Source organism: Petaurus breviceps, unplaced genomic scaffold (genome assembly GCF_028583685.1).
Source record: "Petaurus breviceps papuanus isolate PSGF00001 unplaced genomic scaffold, PetGlider_PUasm1.0 76, whole genome shotgun sequence".
NCBI classification, from domain to species: domain Eukaryota; kingdom Metazoa; phylum Chordata; class Mammalia; order Diprotodontia; family Petauridae; genus Petaurus; species Petaurus breviceps.
This window is the reverse complement of record NW_027186473.1, coordinates 8,211,013-8,230,186: the sequence shown is the minus strand read 5'-3', so window position 1 is coordinate 8,230,186 and position 19,174 is coordinate 8,211,013. Positions and strand designations below refer to the sequence as shown.

General features: G+C 36.0%; 1 protein-coding gene across 1 annotated transcript in view; it reads left to right on the top strand.

The window, feature by feature from the left end:
- NFXL1 (nuclear transcription factor, X-box binding like 1) overlaps positions 1–19,174 on the top strand; it is an 83,178-nt gene that overhangs the window by 15,057 nt on the left and 48,947 nt on the right. Inside the window, exons 8-10 of the mRNA XM_069105181.1 lie at positions 1,335–1,449; positions 4,112–4,236; positions 12,749–12,871. Coding sequence (XP_068961282.1) covers positions 1,335–1,449; positions 4,112–4,236; positions 12,749–12,871 — 363 coding nt within the window. The remainder of the gene's footprint in view (positions 1–1,334; positions 1,450–4,111; positions 4,237–12,748; positions 12,872–19,174) is intronic.

Below are 19,174 nucleotides of genomic sequence, written 5' to 3'. Positions count from 1 at the left end.
TTTTTTTTTTTTTCAAGTGACTATTAGCAATTTGTATTTCTTTTGGCAGTTATTAGTATTCTTTGTTCATTTATCCATTGTGGACTGGGAGTTACTACTGTAAATGTTTCAGTTCTTCATTGATTTTGTATTTTAAGTTCTTATCTGTCACATTTGCATATTATATGTATTTTCTGTTTTTCTTTTGATCATATTTTTATTGTATTGAAATTTTAAATTTGATATTAAATGTTATCTTAATTTTTTTGTTTGTTTAATAGAAAAGTCATTTTGCATTGAGACAAATGTATCATTGCATTTTAATCCATTTTTATAGTTTTTTGGTTTTGGAATTCAGTGATATATATGAGATGAAGACTAAACTTCCCTTTTTAAATGAGATGAGAGCTTTACTTCCCTTCTAAATTTTAAAGCTAGGCCATTAATATATCACCCATTTCTGATTTGTTTTCAACTTCTCATTTCATTTAATAGTGTTATCACACATTCTTGGAATTTCCTTATGGTATTTTTGGATTAAATGAGACCTGTTGAGGTTGTGATTTGCTTAAGGTCACATAGGTAGTATATAGTCAAGTATATAGTCCAAGTATTTGACTCCAAATAGGAATTCTATTTTCAATTCCATAAGAGTCCTTTAAAAACTTATTTTAGTACTTTAAGTGTCATTTTATGAGTATAGATACTTTGTACGCTAATATCGATCACAACCTCACCAGCATTTTAGATGGTCCTTGTGGCTATTTGATGGTTTTTTGTGGCCAAAAAAATTCAGCACTTATTAAAAATTTGTGAGAAACTTCTTTGAACTGTTAGATTTGTTGTACCGTTCATTATCAGGTCAATACTGGAGTCTTTCTATATTGATAAGACCAACTAGAGTTTTGTTTCTTTTATCATAGCCTTTAAAACCTCAGGGGCATCCTAGTGATGTGTTCTTGGAGTAAGACAATGGGAAATTAAAAAGTTAGGATTTTACTGATGAGTTTTGTGAGGGGTAAAACCTCTCTAAATTAGTGTGCTGATTATTTTGATGAGGAGGGATAAAAACCTTCAAATTATTTCTTTCTTGGTATATGTGTATGTTTTTTTTAAACCTACAGATACTTTGCTTGCAAAACAAATCATCATTTGTAGATGAGGTAGCACAATATTATCATAGAATTGATTCTGGGTTAAAGAGGCAAATAAAGGAGAAATTCTTATTTGAAAAGATATTAAGTGCATGAAATTGTGTTTTCATTTTATGGGTGTCAAATGGATGGTTTTTGTTTTTGTGTTGTTGGGGATTAATCTATTAAATGCTTCATTGATGCTGATGACATTTCTTTTAGGTATGTGGAAAAACATTGTCATGTGGCCATCACACATGTGAGCAAGTTTGTCATCCTCTTAATTGTGGAGAATGTCCTCGATCTGGGAAAAGATTCTGTCCATGTCAGAAATCAAGTAAGGGTTTGCTACTTAAATGTAAATAATTAGAACTGAAAAAGACCTTACAGATCACATTCTGGAGTAAACAGGCCCAAAGAGGATTGCTGTTGTGACTACCATTCTATTTTTTCTTTTCTCTCCCATTTTTATTTAACAAGAAGTTTTTAATTAATCCCTTGCTACCACAGTGCCTCTCCTTTTTGGGTAACACCTTCCCCCTCCCCCTCCCCCAACCCCAAACCAAATGAAATCCTTAATATATAATATACATAGTTCAACAAATCAACTTCTCACATTATCTGTGCCCCAAAATGTGTATGTTTCTCTCTATATTTTTTTTATTTAAACTTCCTGTCAGGAGGTGAGTGATATATTTCATCATCATTCTTTTGGAACATGTGGTTTGTCATTGTGTTGAACAGTTACAAAGTCTTTTGAAGTTGTTTTTTCTTTATAATGCTATGATCGTTGTATAAATTTCTGCTTACTTCACTCTATATCACTTCATAGAGGTCTCTAAGTTTCCTCTAAAATTTTCCTTTTCAGGGCGGCTAGGTAGTACAGTAAATAGAGCACTGGTCCTGGAGTCAGGAGGAACTGAGTTCAAATCCAGCCTCAGACAGCAAACACTTACTAGCCGTGTCACCTTGGGCAAGTCACTTAACCCCAGTTGTCCTGCCTTCCCTCCAAAAAGCAAATAAATTAAAAAATTCCCTTTTCTTCATTTCTTATGGCACAGTAATATTTCATTACATCCATATACCACAATATGTTAACCATTCCCAAATAGAAGAGCATTCCTTAGTTTCCAGTTTTTATCTTTGATGAAAAGAGCTCCTGTAAATATTGTACTTTTCATCTTTCTTTGATTTTGTTGGTATATAGGCCTGGTAATGGTATAGGTGGATCAGAGGTATGAACAGCCTGGTAACTTCCTGGGTGTAGTTCCACATTGCCTTATAGAAACACTGTATCAGTCCACTGCTCCACCACTAGTGCATTAGGATTCCTAGTTTCCCATTGTCCCTCAAGCATTTGTCATCTTCAGAATCTGTTAATTTTGAGGTGGATTGTCATAGCTGCTTTAATTTTCTTTTCTCTAATTATTAGTAATTTAGGGCATTTTTTTCATGATTGTTGATAGCTTAGATACTTTGTTTTTAAGACTACTTCTTCCCTTATTTATAGATCTGAAAGGTAATTTCTTCCTTGTCTTCAGATTTATAGTTTGTGTATCCATTTAGTGCTTTTATTTGTACATAATGTGATGTTAGCCTAAACCTAATTTCTGCCAGACTGTCGTCTAGTTTGCCTAGTAGTTTTGTCAGATAGTTCTTTCCCCAGTAACTGGGCTCTTTGGGTTTATCAAACAATATAATATTATGTTCATTTGTTTCTGTATACCTAATCTGTTTCACTGATGAACCTCTTTTTTAATTTTCAACCAGTACAAAGTCATTTTAATGATTATTGCTTTGTATTACAATTTGAAATATTGTACTGGTAGATTCTTTCTCCCCTACCCCACCCTTTGTTTCTCCCTTTCCCCCCATTATTACCCTTGAAATTCTTAACCTTTTTGTTCCTTCATATTTTTGTTAACTCTATAAAATATTTTGGGGGAAATTCAATTAGCAATGAATAAGGAAATTAATTTAAATAATATTTTCTTTTTTATTACATTAGCTTGAATTATCTTTTAGCAATTAATTTTTCTCCAATTAATGATGTCTGTATTTATGCAAAGAATATTTTATGTTTAGATTCAGATAGTCTCTAGTGAATCCATAACTAACATTCTAATTGTAGTTTTAATTAAGATGAAACACTTAACAAATTTAACTTGATATCCTAGTCTCATAGTGTGCTTTACAATAGAAATTCAACTTGGAACATTGACCCAGAAAGAATTCCACTTGACTGCTCTTAGGGGCCATGGGCATACTAAAAATACTGTTTTGTCACTTTGTGAATTTACCCACTTTCACCTCCGTAATAACTTCCATAAGAATTATACTTTTTATATTATACTTTTGTCCCTGGGCTGTTCCTTATGTTTCTGGTTGGAATGTATTAGTTTCATAATTACCCTTCATGATTTTTAAGCCCGTTTGTCTGCATTTAATGCAGATCTCCTGTGATGAGGAATTATCAACTAAAATAATTCCTGATTTTCCAATAGCAATTGAAAATTTCTGTAATATGTAATGTTTTCCTTACTTTATTTCTTTTGTTTTGTTTTTTTGCTTTTTGGAGGGCAGTTGGGGTTAAGTGACTTGCCTAAGGTCACACAGTTAGTTTTTGTGGTAAGTGTCTGAGTCTGGATTTGCATTCGGGTCCTTCTGACTCCAGGGCTGGTGCTCCATTCACTGTGACACCTAGCTGCCCCTCCTTACTTTATTTTTGAGAAAGACATATGAGGCTGTTTGTCTTTGTTTCTTTTCGATACTAATAGGTTTTTTGAAACTATATAAAGTACAAAGTATTATTGGAATTATCATTAATATATTTAAGCTACCTGATAACTTTTAGTGGTTATCTAACTTTAAAAAGTCATAACTATACAGTTTAATTTTCAAAAGAAATATTTATCAATGGATTCTGAGATAAAGTTTAAGTTGGTAAGTACTATTAATGCTTAATATGTCATTAACATTGACTTTTTGTCTACATTTAGAGTTCTCTTTGCCTTGTACGGAAGATGTTCCAACTTGTGGAGATAGTTGTGACAAAGTGCTTGAATGTGGAATTCATAGGTGTTCACAGCGTTGTCATCGAGGTCCTTGTGAAATATGTAGACAGGTTGGTCATTTTTTCTTATAATAACTTTGAAATGTTAATTTCAAATGAAATTAATGAAAGTATAGTATTAGATACCCTCTTTCCCCAAGCTAATTTTAATGTTTATATTTTATGAAACAGAGGAAAAGAGAAAAGGGTGCTTTGTGTAGTAGGTTATGAACAGTTTAAGAAGTAATTCTTTTTTATTTAAAGTATGAAAACTCAAAAGAGTATGTCATTAAGGAATAATTTTGATTTTTCTCCCCCCCCATCAGTTTAGGCTTCTCTTGGATTTATGCAGCTTGTTTTATTAGTCAGTATAGAGTTAACGTATTTTAAGAAACTTTGAGTCATCCTGTTCTGGGCCCAATCTTGATTTTTAGAACCCTATTACATATGTACATTGTGACTTTGACCTAAGTGCAAAGTTAGTGAATAAGCTTGCAAAGACACTTAGGTTTCACACTTATAATGCAATGGTCCTTTTTTTTTTTCCTTTTTGGAGGGGGGGAGGCAGGTTAATTGGGGTTAAGTGACTTGCCCAAGGTTACATGGCCAGTAAGTGTTAAGTGTCTGAGGCTGGATTTGAACTAAGGTCCTCTTGACTTAGGTGCTCTATTCACTGTACCACCGCTTAGCCGCCCCCAGCAATGGTCCTTCTATTCTCTAACCGTCTAGGTTCTGGTAAAAATTCACACATTAAAATAACTAGATACGAGACATTTAATGAGTTTGGAGTTTGTTTTTTTTTTTTAATAAAATAATTTAGAATAGAAGGTAAAGATTCTTACCCTTACTCAAGTAAAATACTCTCTGAAGAGAATGGAAAATTATAATTCAGTGATTCCATGATACAATGAGAAATGCCAAAACAGCAAAATCAAAAGATTGAAAAAATAGAAGAAAATGCAAAATGTTTACTAGCAAAAGTAATTAACCCAGGTCAAGAAGAATTAATCTAAGAATCATTGGACTCCCTGAAAACCATGAGCAAACAAAAAAAACTTGGATATCATATTTCAGGAAAGCACAAAAGAAAAACTTCTCAAATTTATTAGTACCAGAGGGCTAAGTGGAAATAGAAAAAATCCACTATTATTTAATTTCACAGACAAATTCCGTAGTTTTCCAGGTCAAAAATTATTGCAAATAGCCAGAAAGTAGGACTTCAGGTATCAAGGAATCACAGGATCACTCAAAATTGTGCCACAATTTGTCTACAAGCTGGGGAGATGAGATCTTGGAATGATATTCATAAGACAAAAGATAAAAGGTTTACAAACAAGAATAACCCTAAAAACTGATTATAATCATTCAGGGAAAAAATGAATCTTTAATGGAATAGAGTGCTCTTAATCATCTCTAAGGGAAAACAAAAACCAGAGCTAAGTAGAAACTTTAAAATGCAAACATAGATGTTGAGAGAAACCAAAAAATGTTTACATTTGAGCACATGGAACTAAATGTTGATGAAGTGCTTATATTATAATAGAGGGAGAAGAGATTAATACTTTTTCGGAATTGCCTTTAAAGGTCACAAAGATGCAAACAGACTGGGATTAAGTTTGTTGGTTTTAGAAGAAGGATGTGGAGGGTTGGGGAGAAACATAAGGGAAGAAATGAAGGAGAAACTAATTTTGCATAATACAGGTATAGGAGAGGAACATGAAGCAACATGGTGGGGAAAATGAGCCATCTTATTCTTGTTTTTTTCTGAGTCACTCAAAGGAAGGATGAACAGCTAAGAGATAAGGAGTCTGGGCTTGGTGAAAAAAGGCAGAAGAATAGGAACCAGACTAGGAAAAATTTTGATTAGATAGGCTAGGTTTTTTTTTCCCGTTTCCTTCTTTGTAAAGTAGGAACAGGGAGAACAGAAAAAAATATAACAAGATGTACTAGAGGAAATTGTAATCATGATTGTAAATGGAATGAAGTCTCCCGTGAAAAAGAGGAGGTAACAGATTAGAAAGCAGAATCAAACACTAGGTTGTTTATGAGACACAGACATGAAACATAATGATTCAGAAACTTAAGATGAGGGTTTGGAACAGAATTTATTTTACCTTGAAGAGTTTTTAAAAGTAGGGTAGAAATCATCTTAGAGATGGCAACAGTAAAAAAATCAACATGGTTAAAAGAGACAAGTAGGATAAATAGATTATGCTTAAAGGAATTCTAGATAATGAAATAATATCAGTATTTAATAAATATACACCAATGACATAGCATTTACCAACATAAAGGAAAATTTAATGGAATTATAGTAATCAGGGTTTCTTTCAAGGCCAGAGAAGTCTCCCAAAAAAAAGAAACAATGAAGTTAAGGATCTGCATAGAATTTTAGGAAATGTAGTTATCATAGCACTCTGGTATTTATTAAATTGGAATAGAAAAAACTTCATATTTCTAAGCTATATATGGCATGTTGACAAAAATTGATCAGGTACAGGGAGGGGCAGAAAATCCTCATATACACATACGAAAAATCAGAAATATTAAACACATACTTTATTGACCACAAATGTAGCAAAAATTGCAATTGATAAAAGGCATTCAAACTTAAGTGGAGCCTGAATAATTTTAAAAGGTAGGTCAAAGAAATGATAGATACTTTTTTTTTTTTTTTGAAGAAAGAAGGTAGGGCATTTGGGGTTAAGTGACTTGCCCAAGGTCACATGGTTAGCTTTTGTGTTAACTGTCTTGAGTCTGGATTTGAACTCAGGTTCTCCTGACTCCAGAACTGGTGCTCTATTCACTGTGCCACCTAGCTGCCCCTGATAATCTTATTTTTAAAAATGACTGTATGGCAACCAGACTTTTGAGAGATAATAGCTAAGACAGTCTTGTAGAGGAAAATTTGTATTGCTAAGCATTTTGATCAGTAAAAGAAAGAGAAAAGAGACCAGTGAATTGGCTATGCTGCCAACAACAAAACACATGGAAACAAAAAACCCCAGCTAGACACACAAAAAAGAAAGTCTAGAAATTAAAGTGGTCATTGAACATAAAATGACTTAAAAAAATTTTTTTTAAAAAGCTAATAATGAATAGAGCACCAGCCCTGAAGTCAGAACCTGAGTTCAAATCCAGCCTCAGACACTTGGCATTTAAATAGCTGTGTGACTTAGGGCAAGTCACTTAACCCTAATTGCCTTGCCTTCCCTCTCCAAAAAAAAAGCTAATAAAATGTATAATATGGTGGCTAAATTTTTTATTTTAAGAGGAAAACTATTGCCAATATAAAAAATGGGAACTCATAAGAAATGAAATGGACATGTAAGGAATTTTTAGAACCTTTTTTTTGTAAATAGTATTTTACTTTTTCCAATTACATGTAAAGATAGTTTTCAACATTCATTTTTTTATAAGATTTTGAGTTCCAAATTTTTTCTCCATCTCTCCCTCCAATCCCTTCTCCCCAAGCAGTCTGTTCTAAGTCATACTAGTAAAATCGTGTAAACATTTTCCCATAAGTCATGTTGTAAAAGAAGAAAGACAACAAAAGGAAAAAGCACAAAAAACAACCCCAAAACACAAAAAGTGAAAATAGTATGCTTGTATCTGTATTCATACTCCATAGTTCTTGCTTTGGATGTGGATAGCATTTTCCATCATGAGCCTTTTGAAATTGTCTTGGATCATTGTTTTGCCTAAAAGATCTAAGTCAATCATAGTTGATCCTTGCACAATGTTGCGTTACTATATGCAGTGTTTTCCTGGTTCTGTTCACTTAACTCAGCATCGGTTCATGTAAGTCTTTCCAGGTTATTCTGAAATCCACCTGTGCATCATTATAGTGCATTAGTATTCCATATGCCACAACTTGTTCAGCCATTCCCTAATTGAAGGGCATTTCCTCAATTTCCATTTCTTTGCCACCATAAAGAGAACAAATATAAATATTTTTGTACATGTGGTAGAACCTTTTGTTCAACAAAATCAACAACGTAAATGGAATAATGAATTTTTTTCTTTTTCTCATTGTTTTGTTTTTTGAGGGGTGAGGGAAGGGCAATTGGGGTTAAGTGACTTGCCCAAGGTCACACGGCTAGTAAGCGGTAAGTGTCCGAGGCTGGATTTGAACTCGGGTCTTCCTGATGCCTGGGTTGGTGCTCTTTCACTGCACCACCTAGCTGCCCTGAAATAATGACTTCTTAAACTATTTGGGACTCCTCCTAAAATAGAGAAGTTGATCAGTAAGATAGACTACATATTTAAGATGCAGAGGTAGAATAATGCTTTAAAAACCAGGAAACCCTAACTACCAGGAAAAGGACTTGCTGTATGACAAAAATGTCTGAGAAAGTGGCAATCGGTTCATCAGAAATTAGTTTTGAACAGATATCTCATGGCATATTCCATAATAACCTCCAAATGAGCATAGGATCCAGATTTAAAGGTAATATAAGGCCTTGAAGAAAAGAGAAAAAGACACTTTTCAGTACTCTTGGTCTGATTATTCCAGTTCCCTGTTTTTCCCCTACCCACTGTGCCAAAATAGCAGTCCCACAGAATATCCCCTCCTCCAATCTGCTCTCTCCCATATTTTCTCTCATACCCCTTTCGACTTCTCCAGTGGATCTCTATGCCCCAGTGCCTGTATATCTTATTTCCCAATTACATGTAAAATAGTATTAATAATAGTGTATATATATATGTATGTATATATATATATATATATATACATATATATATGTTTGAGTATTTGATTTTAAAACTTTGAATTCCAGATTCATTCCCTTCCTCCCTTGTCTCCCACCCTTAATGGGAAGATAAGCAGTTCAGCATAGGTTGTACATGTGTTGCTAATGCAAAACAATAACATAGTAGATATATTGTAAAATACTGACTATATTTTCCTCCCTCCTATCCCACTTGTTCTATTCTCTACTTTAATCCCGTCCATTTTCAAAAGTGGGTACTTCCAACTTCCCTCTCCCCCAGCCTGCCCTCCCTTCCATCATCCCTCCTTTCATCCCCTTCCCCCACTACTCTCCTGGAGGGTGAGATACCCTATTTAGTGTGTATTTCATTCCCTCCTCAAGCCAAATTCAGTGAGAATAAGGTTGACCCATTCCCTTTTGCCTTCCTATTCTTCCCCTCCATTGTAACCATATTCCCTTGCCTCTTCTATATGAGATAGTTTACCCCATTCTGTCTCTCCCCTTCTCCTCTCATTATATTCCTCTCTCACCTATTAATTTCACCTTTTAAGTATCATCCCTTCCTGTTAAACTGGTCCTGTGCCCTCTATCTATGTATACCTGTAAACATATATACACACATTCACATATGCATTCCTATGCCCATATGCCTTCATATATAGACATATATATTTCTATTCCCTTCAACTACTGAGAAAAGTTTCATCAGTTACAATGGTTGTTTTTTCCATGTAGGAATGTTAATAGTTCAACTTTGATAAGTTCCTTATGATTCCTTTTCCCTGTTTACCTTCTCATGCTTCTCTTGCTTCTTGTATCTGAATGTCAAATTTTCTATTGAACTCTGGTTTTTTCATCAAGAATGCTTGAAAGTCCTCTATTCCACTGAATGACCATATTTTCCCTTGAAACATGATACTCATTTTTGCTGGGTAGGTGACTCTTGGTTTTAATCCCAGCTCCTTTGACCTCCGGAATATCATATTCTAAGCCCTTTGATCCTTCAGTATAGAAGCTGCCAGATCCTGGGTTATCCTGATTTTGTTTCCACAATATTCAAATTGTTTCTTCCTGGTTGCTTGTAATATTTTCTCCTTAATCTGGGAATTCTGGAACTTGGCTATAATATTTCTAGGAGTTTTCTTTTTGGGATCTTTTTCAGGAGGAGATCGGTGGATTCTTTCAACCTCTCTTTTGCCCTCTGGTTCTAAAACATTAGGGCAGCTTTCTTTGAGAACTTCCTGGAGGATGATTTCTAGGTTCTTACTTTGATCATGGCTTTCAGGTAGTCCAGTAATTTTTAAATGATCTCTTCTGGATTTGTTTTCCAGGTCAGTGGTTTTTCCCATGAGATATTTCACCTTGCCTTCTATTCTTTCATTTGTTTGGATCTGTTTAATAGCATCTTGATTTCTCATAAAGTCATTATTTTCCATTTTCTCCAATCTAATTCTGAAGCAATGATTCTCCTCATTGAGCTTTTGAGATTCTTTTCCATCTGGCAAATTTGGCTTTTTAAGGCATTCTTCTCATTGTCTTTTTGAGCCTCTTTCCATTTGAGTCAGTCTATTTTTTAAGGTGTGATTTTTCTCAGTCAGGCTGTTTACTCTCATTTCATAGTTTTCTTGCATCGTTCTCATTTTTCTTCCCAGTTTTTCCTCCACTTCTATTATCTGCTTCTTAAGGTCCCCTATGGCCTGTAACCAGCTCATATTTTCCTTTGAAGCTTTTGGTGCAGGAGTTCTGACTTCACCGTCTTCTTTCTGTTCCATGCTTTGCTCCTTTTTGTCCCCAAAATAGGAGTCTAATGTTGGAATCTTCTGTTTGCTTTGTTTCCTTTGCCTGGTCATGTTGCCCCTCAGTCACTTGACCCCTGGGCTTTTTGTCACAGTAGGACTCTGCCACCAGACAGGGGAGCTTTCGTCCCAAATGCAGGGGTTTTCTCAGCTGCTGGAGGTATTAGATGGGTGCCCTCTCAGAGGTCTCCACATGTTCTGGCAAGGTGGACACACACCCCAGGACCTCCACCCTAGACTGCAGTCCAGATCCAAGCAGGTTAAAGCAAGAGCAGTTACCCCTCAGACTGGTGCTTGGTCCCCGTACACTCTGCAGGCCAGGAGCTGAAGCCGCCAGGTGGCGCCGGCTGGTTGTGCCGGGTGTCTCAGCAGCTTCTTGCCCTGGGGGCAAAAGCCAAGCACTCCCACTTCCTGGGTCCCAAAGTCCAGATTGCACTGACCTCTCACTTTGTGCTTTGCATCTATGTGTTGATAAATCTGGAAAGGGTCACAGCTGCTTGTTTATCTGGAGTCCCTTGAGCTGGTGGGTGGTCAGACCCGCCCTGGGGCTGGGCTGATTTCTGCTGGCCTTCTGGGCTGTCCTCAGCGGGAGGTTAGCTTCTCTGTGTCATTTTGTAGGTTCTGCAGCTCCAAAATTTGTTCATAGTCCCCTTTTTACATGGATTGGGGAAGGTGGAATCCGGAGCAGCGGGGAGGTCCTGCTTCTACTCCGCCATCTTGACTCCGCCCCCCAGTAAAACTGTTAAAAAAATTTTTTTTATTCATTTTGAATTTAAATACAAAAGTCTCATGTGCACAATACATTAAGAGGTTTCAGTATGAAACCATGAATCTCCATTTCACATTGTTTATATTTAAAAAAAACTATGTAATAAGTACTGTTATTTTCAAAGCTACCCTGCTTTTTTGTGCTTTCTGAGGTGTCTTTTGTTTTGCTATGTACTTTTTTTAATTTTTCTCTCCTTCCCCACCCACACTAGAGAAGGCTACCATTAAACATACACACACAAAACATACTATGCATACTTCTATTCATCAGTTCTTTTTCTGGAGGTGCATAACATCTTCCTTCATAGGTCCTTTATACTTTATCTGAGTATTTATAATACTCAAAATAACTTAGTCTTTCACATTTGTTCTTCAGACACTGGGTACAGGGTTCTCTTGGTTCTGCTCATTTCAATCTTCATTACTTTGTGGAAGTCTATCCATGTTTTTCTAAAATCAAACAGCTCATCATTTCTTTTAGCACAGTAGTATTCCATCACAATCATACACCACAGCTTATTTAATTATTTCCTTATTGATGGGCATTTGTTCAATTTCTACTTTTTTGCCACCATAAAGAGAGTTGATGTAAATATTTTAGAACATGTAAGTTCTTTTTCTTTTTACCTGATCATCTTGGGAAGCAGAGCTAATAGAATTATTGTTAAGTCACACAATTTTATAACTCTTTAGGCATAATATGGCAACTCTTTGTACATAATTCTAGATTGGTCTCTGAAGTGGTTGGATCAGTTCACAGTTCCACTGATACTATATTAATGTCTCAGTTTTTCCTCAACCCTCCAACATCTGTTGCTTTCCCCTAACATTCTAGCCAATATGATAGGTGTGAGATATCTCAGATGTTTTAATTTGAATTTCTCTATTCAATAATGATTTAGAACATTTTTTTTTTTAAAGCAATTGGGGTTAATTAACTTGCTCAAGGTTACACGGCTAGGTGTTTCTAGGTGGGTGCTAAGTGTCTGAGCCCGGATTCGATACCCAGGTCATCCTGACACTCGGGCCGGTGCTCTTACTCGCTGTGCTACTTGGCCGCCCCTAGAGCATTTTTTTATATGGCTAATATATAGTTTTGATTTCTACGTAGAAAAACTGCCTGTTCATGTATGAAGTTCTTAAGTTTCACTTCTAACTTAGATTGAATTCATAATATTGGTGAAAACCATTTTGGGAGTTGTTACCACTTTTGAGTTTTTGACTCTAATTATTGTACACATTTTAATATAAAAAAATTATGTAGACTACCAAAATTGTTTAGTTACATGTTCCATTGTTTTCCAGGAAGTTGAAAAGCACTGTCGTTGTGGAAAGCATACCAAACGAATGCCATGCCACAAACCCTATCTGTGTGAAACTAAGTGTCTTAAGATGCGTGACTGCCAGAGGCATCAGTGTAAGAGAAAGGTAACATTTTAAAATAAAGTGTTGGAAATAGAGAGATTTATTAACTCTATCAAAACTTCACCCTCAACCCCTGATCTGCTATAGTTTCCCGGTTTCTTGCAGAAATCTTTGTTTTTCATGCATCTAGATAGGAAATTAAAAAAAAATTAATGGCTTTCCTCACTGAAATTTTTATAAGTGTATGGAAATTATTCAGTCACATAGGATTATTGGGTTATTTCCATCAGTCATTTAATGCTATCAAATAATGTGTTTCCAAGAAAATACAAGCATGACCAGTATACTTAACTGATTCATTGAGATATTCATCAAAAAAGCATATTTTGCATGTCATATGAACTGTTAACTTATTTGACCTTACACTGTAAGATAGGTGCTTCTACTCAGGGGCCAAATTGTTGTTATAAGATAGATGTCTTGACGTTCCTTGAGTTTTGAATTTGTGATTTCTAGTATGTCAATATGGGTAAATATACACGAGCCAAATATTTTGGGAGATAGGTTACCTGAATGTTGGGTTGTAAATTGAATTTGCAAAGTGTTATAAATGTTCTGAGGTTTTTATAAAAGTACTCAATGCAGAGTTTCCTAACAAAATAGACACTTTTCTAGATTATTATTTCCTAAATTATCTTTTATAATTGAGGTTTCATTTATTTTCTTAAAAGTGAAATAAAGATGACTTCATATTTACTGTATATGAACTAAACTTGAAGCTACCTAAATTCTTTTTTTTGTTATTTTCTACATATATCAAAATAGACAGGAAAATAAATGACAAAATAAAATTTGTAGTTAACAGATCCATACATTATCATTATCCCTTCTATGGAATTTTACAGTCTGATTTTGAAATGAGCAGAATAGGTGGTTTTTAAAAAAAAATTTAATTTTAGTTCCTGTGAAATACGATGCTTAGTATTATAGGTAAATTTTAGGAATATAAAAAAGGTAATTTTTTTTACAATGTTGTTAAATACTTGATTTGCACATTACAATAAAATCAAATTAATTTGAATTTTGAAATGTCAGTTTAAACTAGTGAGCTCTAGGTTGCAGACTATGCTAAAATAAGTCCTGTTTTGTTCCTTCAAATTAAATAAGGTTATTTGAACTGTGCTTTGCTTAGTGAGGTTTTTAAAGTATCTGCTTTAATGAATAGGAAAGTAATTAACAAAAGTAACTGTTTATTTTAAAAAGTACTTGTGAGCATTTGAAAACCAGGAACATTTTTCAAGGGTTTATTGTGCAGGAACAACATTTTTTTTGTTTTGCTTTTTGGAGGGCGGAAGGCAGGGCAATTGGGGTTAAGTGACTTGTCCAATAGTAATAAGTGTCTGAGGCCCCATTTGAACTCAGGTCCTCCTGACTCCAGGGCCAGCTCTATTCACTGAGCCCCACCTAACTGTCCCAGGACAACATTTTTTAAGGGCTTATTGTGCTTAGAGTTAAGGATACAAATAGAAAAGGCCAGTCATCCCCTGCTTTATTTGCTCATCAACTAATTGCCAGCTGAGTGGCACAATGGAGAGTGCCAAGAAGAGTGCCAAATCTACTCTCAAACATGTACCAGCTTTGTGACCCTGGGCAAGTCACTTAACCTTGTCTGCTTCAGTATCCTCATCCGTAAATTGACTTGGAGAAGGAAATGGCAAACCACTCCAGTATCTTTGCCAAGAAAACCCCAAATGAGGTCACATTGTTGAGCATGACTAAAGTACCTGAACAACAGTAAGTTAAATGGCGAAAATGACACTTAAAAGAAGCTCAGTTTCAGGGCAGATAGCTACCACCTAAAGTCCTAAGGGTCCACCAAGGGGAGGAGGAGATGAAAAAGCCTCAGGATGAAACTTTGTACTTAAATTCTTAAAAACATTTTTTTTACTCAGCAAAATATCTATTCTGAACCTTTCAGGGCAAATCATACCCTTTCTGTCCTTTCTATGTCCTCCCTCCCACAAGAACAGAAGAAAAACTGGATCCATTATGAACATGTGTAGTCAGTTATAATATATTCCGTCATTGGCCACATCCAAAAAAAATTCTTGTGCCTGTGAATCCTTCATCTTTACATCAAGAAGTGGGTAGTGTGTTTCATTTTTGGTTCTCTGAAATAGTGGTTATTCATTACACTGATCAGAGTTCCTAATGCTTTCAAAGTTTTTTGCCTTTACTACATTGTTGTCATTGTATGAATTGTTCTGGTTCTGTTCACTTCATTCTGCATCAGTTCATACAAGTCTTCCCAGATTTCTCTGAATCTGTCCCCTTCATGATTTCTTATGGCACGGTAATAGTCTGTTGCATTAACTTAGCATAACTTATTTATCTATTCCCCAATTTATGGGTACTCCCTCTGATTCCGGTTCTTTGATACCTCAAATATTTTTGTACACCACTAGTTATAGTTTGTTTTACTTAGGACTAATCCCTCCCTTAATTTCCCCTGCGCCGGCCCTCCCCCCCCTTAAGTCTCCCCACTTCTCTTTCCCTCCTATTTCCCTGTTGAGTCAAATGCATTTCTATACTCAATTCTGTGTGTGTGTATGTGTGTGTGTGTGTGTGTCTCCTTGTCCTTCCTTCTTTTGACCAGTTCAGATAAGAATGAGGTTGAGGTGTCAGCTCTCTTGTACTTATTTGTATAGCTATCTATTTTGTGCATCCTGATGAGGTAAGATAATTTTCCCTAACCCTCTTTTTCCTTCCCTCTTGGTGTATTCTTCTATTCCATTCTTCTCTTCATGTCATCAGGATATTACAGAACTATTCCTAGGCCTTAGGCCTTGTTTAATTAGACTGTCTGTGACCCCTGATGATAAGATTCAGAGGAAACACGTGTATCATCTCCCCTTATTAAAAATATAAGTGGTTGATCATTGTCAAATCTCTTAAAATTGTTCATTCACATTTACCTTTTTATATTTTTCTTCACTTCTGTATTTGAATTTGAAAGTTTCTATGCATCTCTGGTCTTTTCAATAGGAATTTTTGGAAAGATCTTTTTTTTTTCATAAAATATCTGTTTTAGTCTCTGGAGCATTATACTTAGTTTTGCTGGGTAAATTATTCTTCCTTGTAATCCTGTTTCCTCAGCCTTCAGGGATAGCATGTTCCAGGATCTCTGCTTTTTTATAGCAGAGAACTATGAAATCACATATGATCCCAAATTATGGTTTCTGGGTACTTGGAACTCTTTTTTTTCTGAGTGCTAACAGTATTTTTTGATGTTCCTGAAAGTTTTTATTGTGAGATTTCTTTTAGGAGGTGACCAGTGAATTCTGTTTCTACTTTGCCCTCTGCTTCTTTGAAATATAGATGGCTTTCTTTTAAGATTTCTTGAAATATGTCTAGGGCCTTTTTTTTTTTTTGTCATAGCATTCATATATTAAAATAATTGTTAATTTTTTTCTCCTTGATCTTTATTTTCCAGGTCAAATGTTTTTGCTTTGATATATCTTGGGTTTTCTTCTATTTTATCAGCCTTTTGAATTTGTTTTAGTATTTCTTACTGTATCATGCAATCATTGGTTTCTATTTAGTCCATTCTAATTTTCAGGGAGTTTGTTGTTTGGGCAAAGTTTTTTACCTCTTGTGTCAAGCTGTTAATTTCCCTTTCTTGGTAGTGAGAGTGAAGAGTCAAGGATGATACCCAGATGGTGAGCCTGGGGAACTGGGAGAATGGTGGTGCTTACCCTCAACAATCATAGGGATTTGTTTGTAAGGAAGGAGGGTTTTGGGGGAAAAATAACAAATTCAGTTTTCGATACGTTGAGTTCAAGATATCTTCTGGACATCCAGTTTGAGATGTCTAATAGACATTTGGAGGTGCAAGATTCAGTCACAGTAGGAAGGTTAGGGCTGGATAAAGTCGATTTGAGAATAATCAGCATAGAGATGATAATTGAATCCATGATGATGAGATCACCAAGTGAAATTATATATTATAGATATTATAGAAATTATATATTATATATAAGAGGAGAGGGCCCAGGACCAGAATGCTGTGGAACACTCATGATGTGGATGAAGATCCAGCAGCAGAGACTGAGGAGTGGTGGTTACTTAGGTAGGAGGAGAACCAGGAGAGAGTGGAGTCCAGAAAACCTAGTCAGAAAAGAGTAGCAAGGAAAAGAGGGTGATAGGCAGTGTCATAGACCGCAGAGAACTTTATAATGAAGATTGAGAAAAGGCCATTAGTTTGGGCACTTAAGAGATCATTGGTCACTTTGGAGGGAGCATTTTCAGTGGAATGATGAGGTTAGAAGAGAGTAGTAGAGGAAGTGGATGCACCTGTTGTAAATTTCTCTCTCAAGGAATTTAGCCATAAAAGGCCCAAGAGATTTGGGAAGAAGTTAGCTGGAAATACAGATCAGGTGAGGAAGGAGGAGCCATGAGCATCCTGCTAGGCAGTAGGGAAGCAGCCAGTGGACAGGGAGATGATAATAATAGTTAGAATTTACTTAGGGCCTACTGTGTGCCAGGCACTGTGCTTAGGGCTTCACACATATTATCTCATTTGATCCCCCACAATAATCCTGGGAGGGAGATGTTATTATTATCCTCATTTTACCATTGAAGAAACTGAGGGAAACAGGTTAAGTGACTTGCCCAAGGTCACACAACAAGAGAGTGTCTGAGGCCAGATTTGAGCTCAGGTCTTCTTGACTCCAGGCACAGTGCTCTCTCTGTTGCAGATGAGGCTGGAAGTTGGAATTGAAGACCCCCTTTAGCTCCCAGCGTCTGAGCCTCATGGCAGCTGTTCCCTTCTGAACTTGTTTCTCCCTTGGTACCCTGCCTAGGGCCTGCTGCTTCTCTTTCCCCTGGAATGCTGCCTTCCTCTCCTTATCCTACATCATTGACCCAGAACTGGCTATTGGTCCCCAAAGCTGCCAGTTGGCTTCTATTCATGTGATGTTTCTCCAGTATGGCTCAGGATGCTCCAATATAGGCTTGGAGCCTGCCTCTGTGTAGGAGTGCTTGGTGCACAGAAAGCCACTGGCCAGACCCAGGCCTCAGTGTTCAAAGACCTCTATGTTTCTTTAGGTTGACTGGACTGGAAAAATGTGACTTTTTCTTGTATTTTCCCTTCAGGATTTGATCTGGCACATATTCTTTATTTCATTGGAGGAGTGTTGAGGACTGCTTGATATGCTTTTTCCTACTAGCCCCCCATCTAAAACTAGATCTTTGGAACATTGTATTGCAAAATATTAAACCCATGTTTATGAGTATGTTGGGGTGACACTTAAGCATTTTTTACTGATGGGAGTATGAAATAAATTTTGGGAATTACTGTTACAAGCAGTGGTGAGTCACTGAGGATTTTTGGTCAGGAAAGTGATTTGGTCAGACTGCTGCATTAGGAAAACCATTTTGGTAGCTTTAAGAAGAAAGAATTGGCAAGGGAGAAGGGAGGGCCAGGAAGATGAGTGGCAGGTGATGTGGCTATGAACAGGTTCCTAAGAAAATAACTGTGTGGCTGTGCCTTCAGGAGCCTCAATACACATTGCCAGTAGAGCTATTTTAAGCTTGGGTAACTTTTCATACTTATTGGATCATAAGGGTTTTAAACTTAGCTTGTTTTCTGTGTTCCCCCTTTTTCACTGCTCTTCTTTTCCCAGTTTTCCTCATTTCTAAGTGCTCCCTCATTTAACCACTAGTTTACCTGCTATTGTTGTGGTATTTCCACAGTTCCTAGCAGAGTTATCAGAATGATAGATGTTCAGTAAACAGTTGCTTAATAAGCTTATATTAATTATATTAATTGTTTTTGGAAGTGTTTAAATTTTTTTAGATTATCTAACACTTTATGTATTTCTCTACAATGAAACTGCTTATTCAGACCATGACTTTTAAACCAAAAGATGACTTCCTATCATTGCATCACCCTCTACACTTAAGAAAAAAGAGATTCATAGCTCTTCAGAACTGGTAGAAGGGAGTTAGCTCTTGTTAAAGAGGACCATAAGTAGCTAAGACAGTATTGGGATTGTGGAGATAAAAAGTGGGCAAGTTCCAGACACATGTGTTTTTTTCTAGTTTATAGATCAGGGATATCAGATGTCAATGATTTATTCCTACAAATATCATCCTGGTGTCTTTGAATTCCCAATTTGAGAAACTATTATAGATCTTCTTTTTTTTCTTTCTTGGAGTGGGGAAGACAGGGCAATTGAGGTTAAGTGATTTGCCCAAGGTCACATGGCTAGTAAGTATTAAGTATCTGAGGCCAAATTTGAACTCAGGTTCTCCTGACTCCAGGACTAGTGCTCTATTTACTGCACCACCTAGCTGCCCTGATTA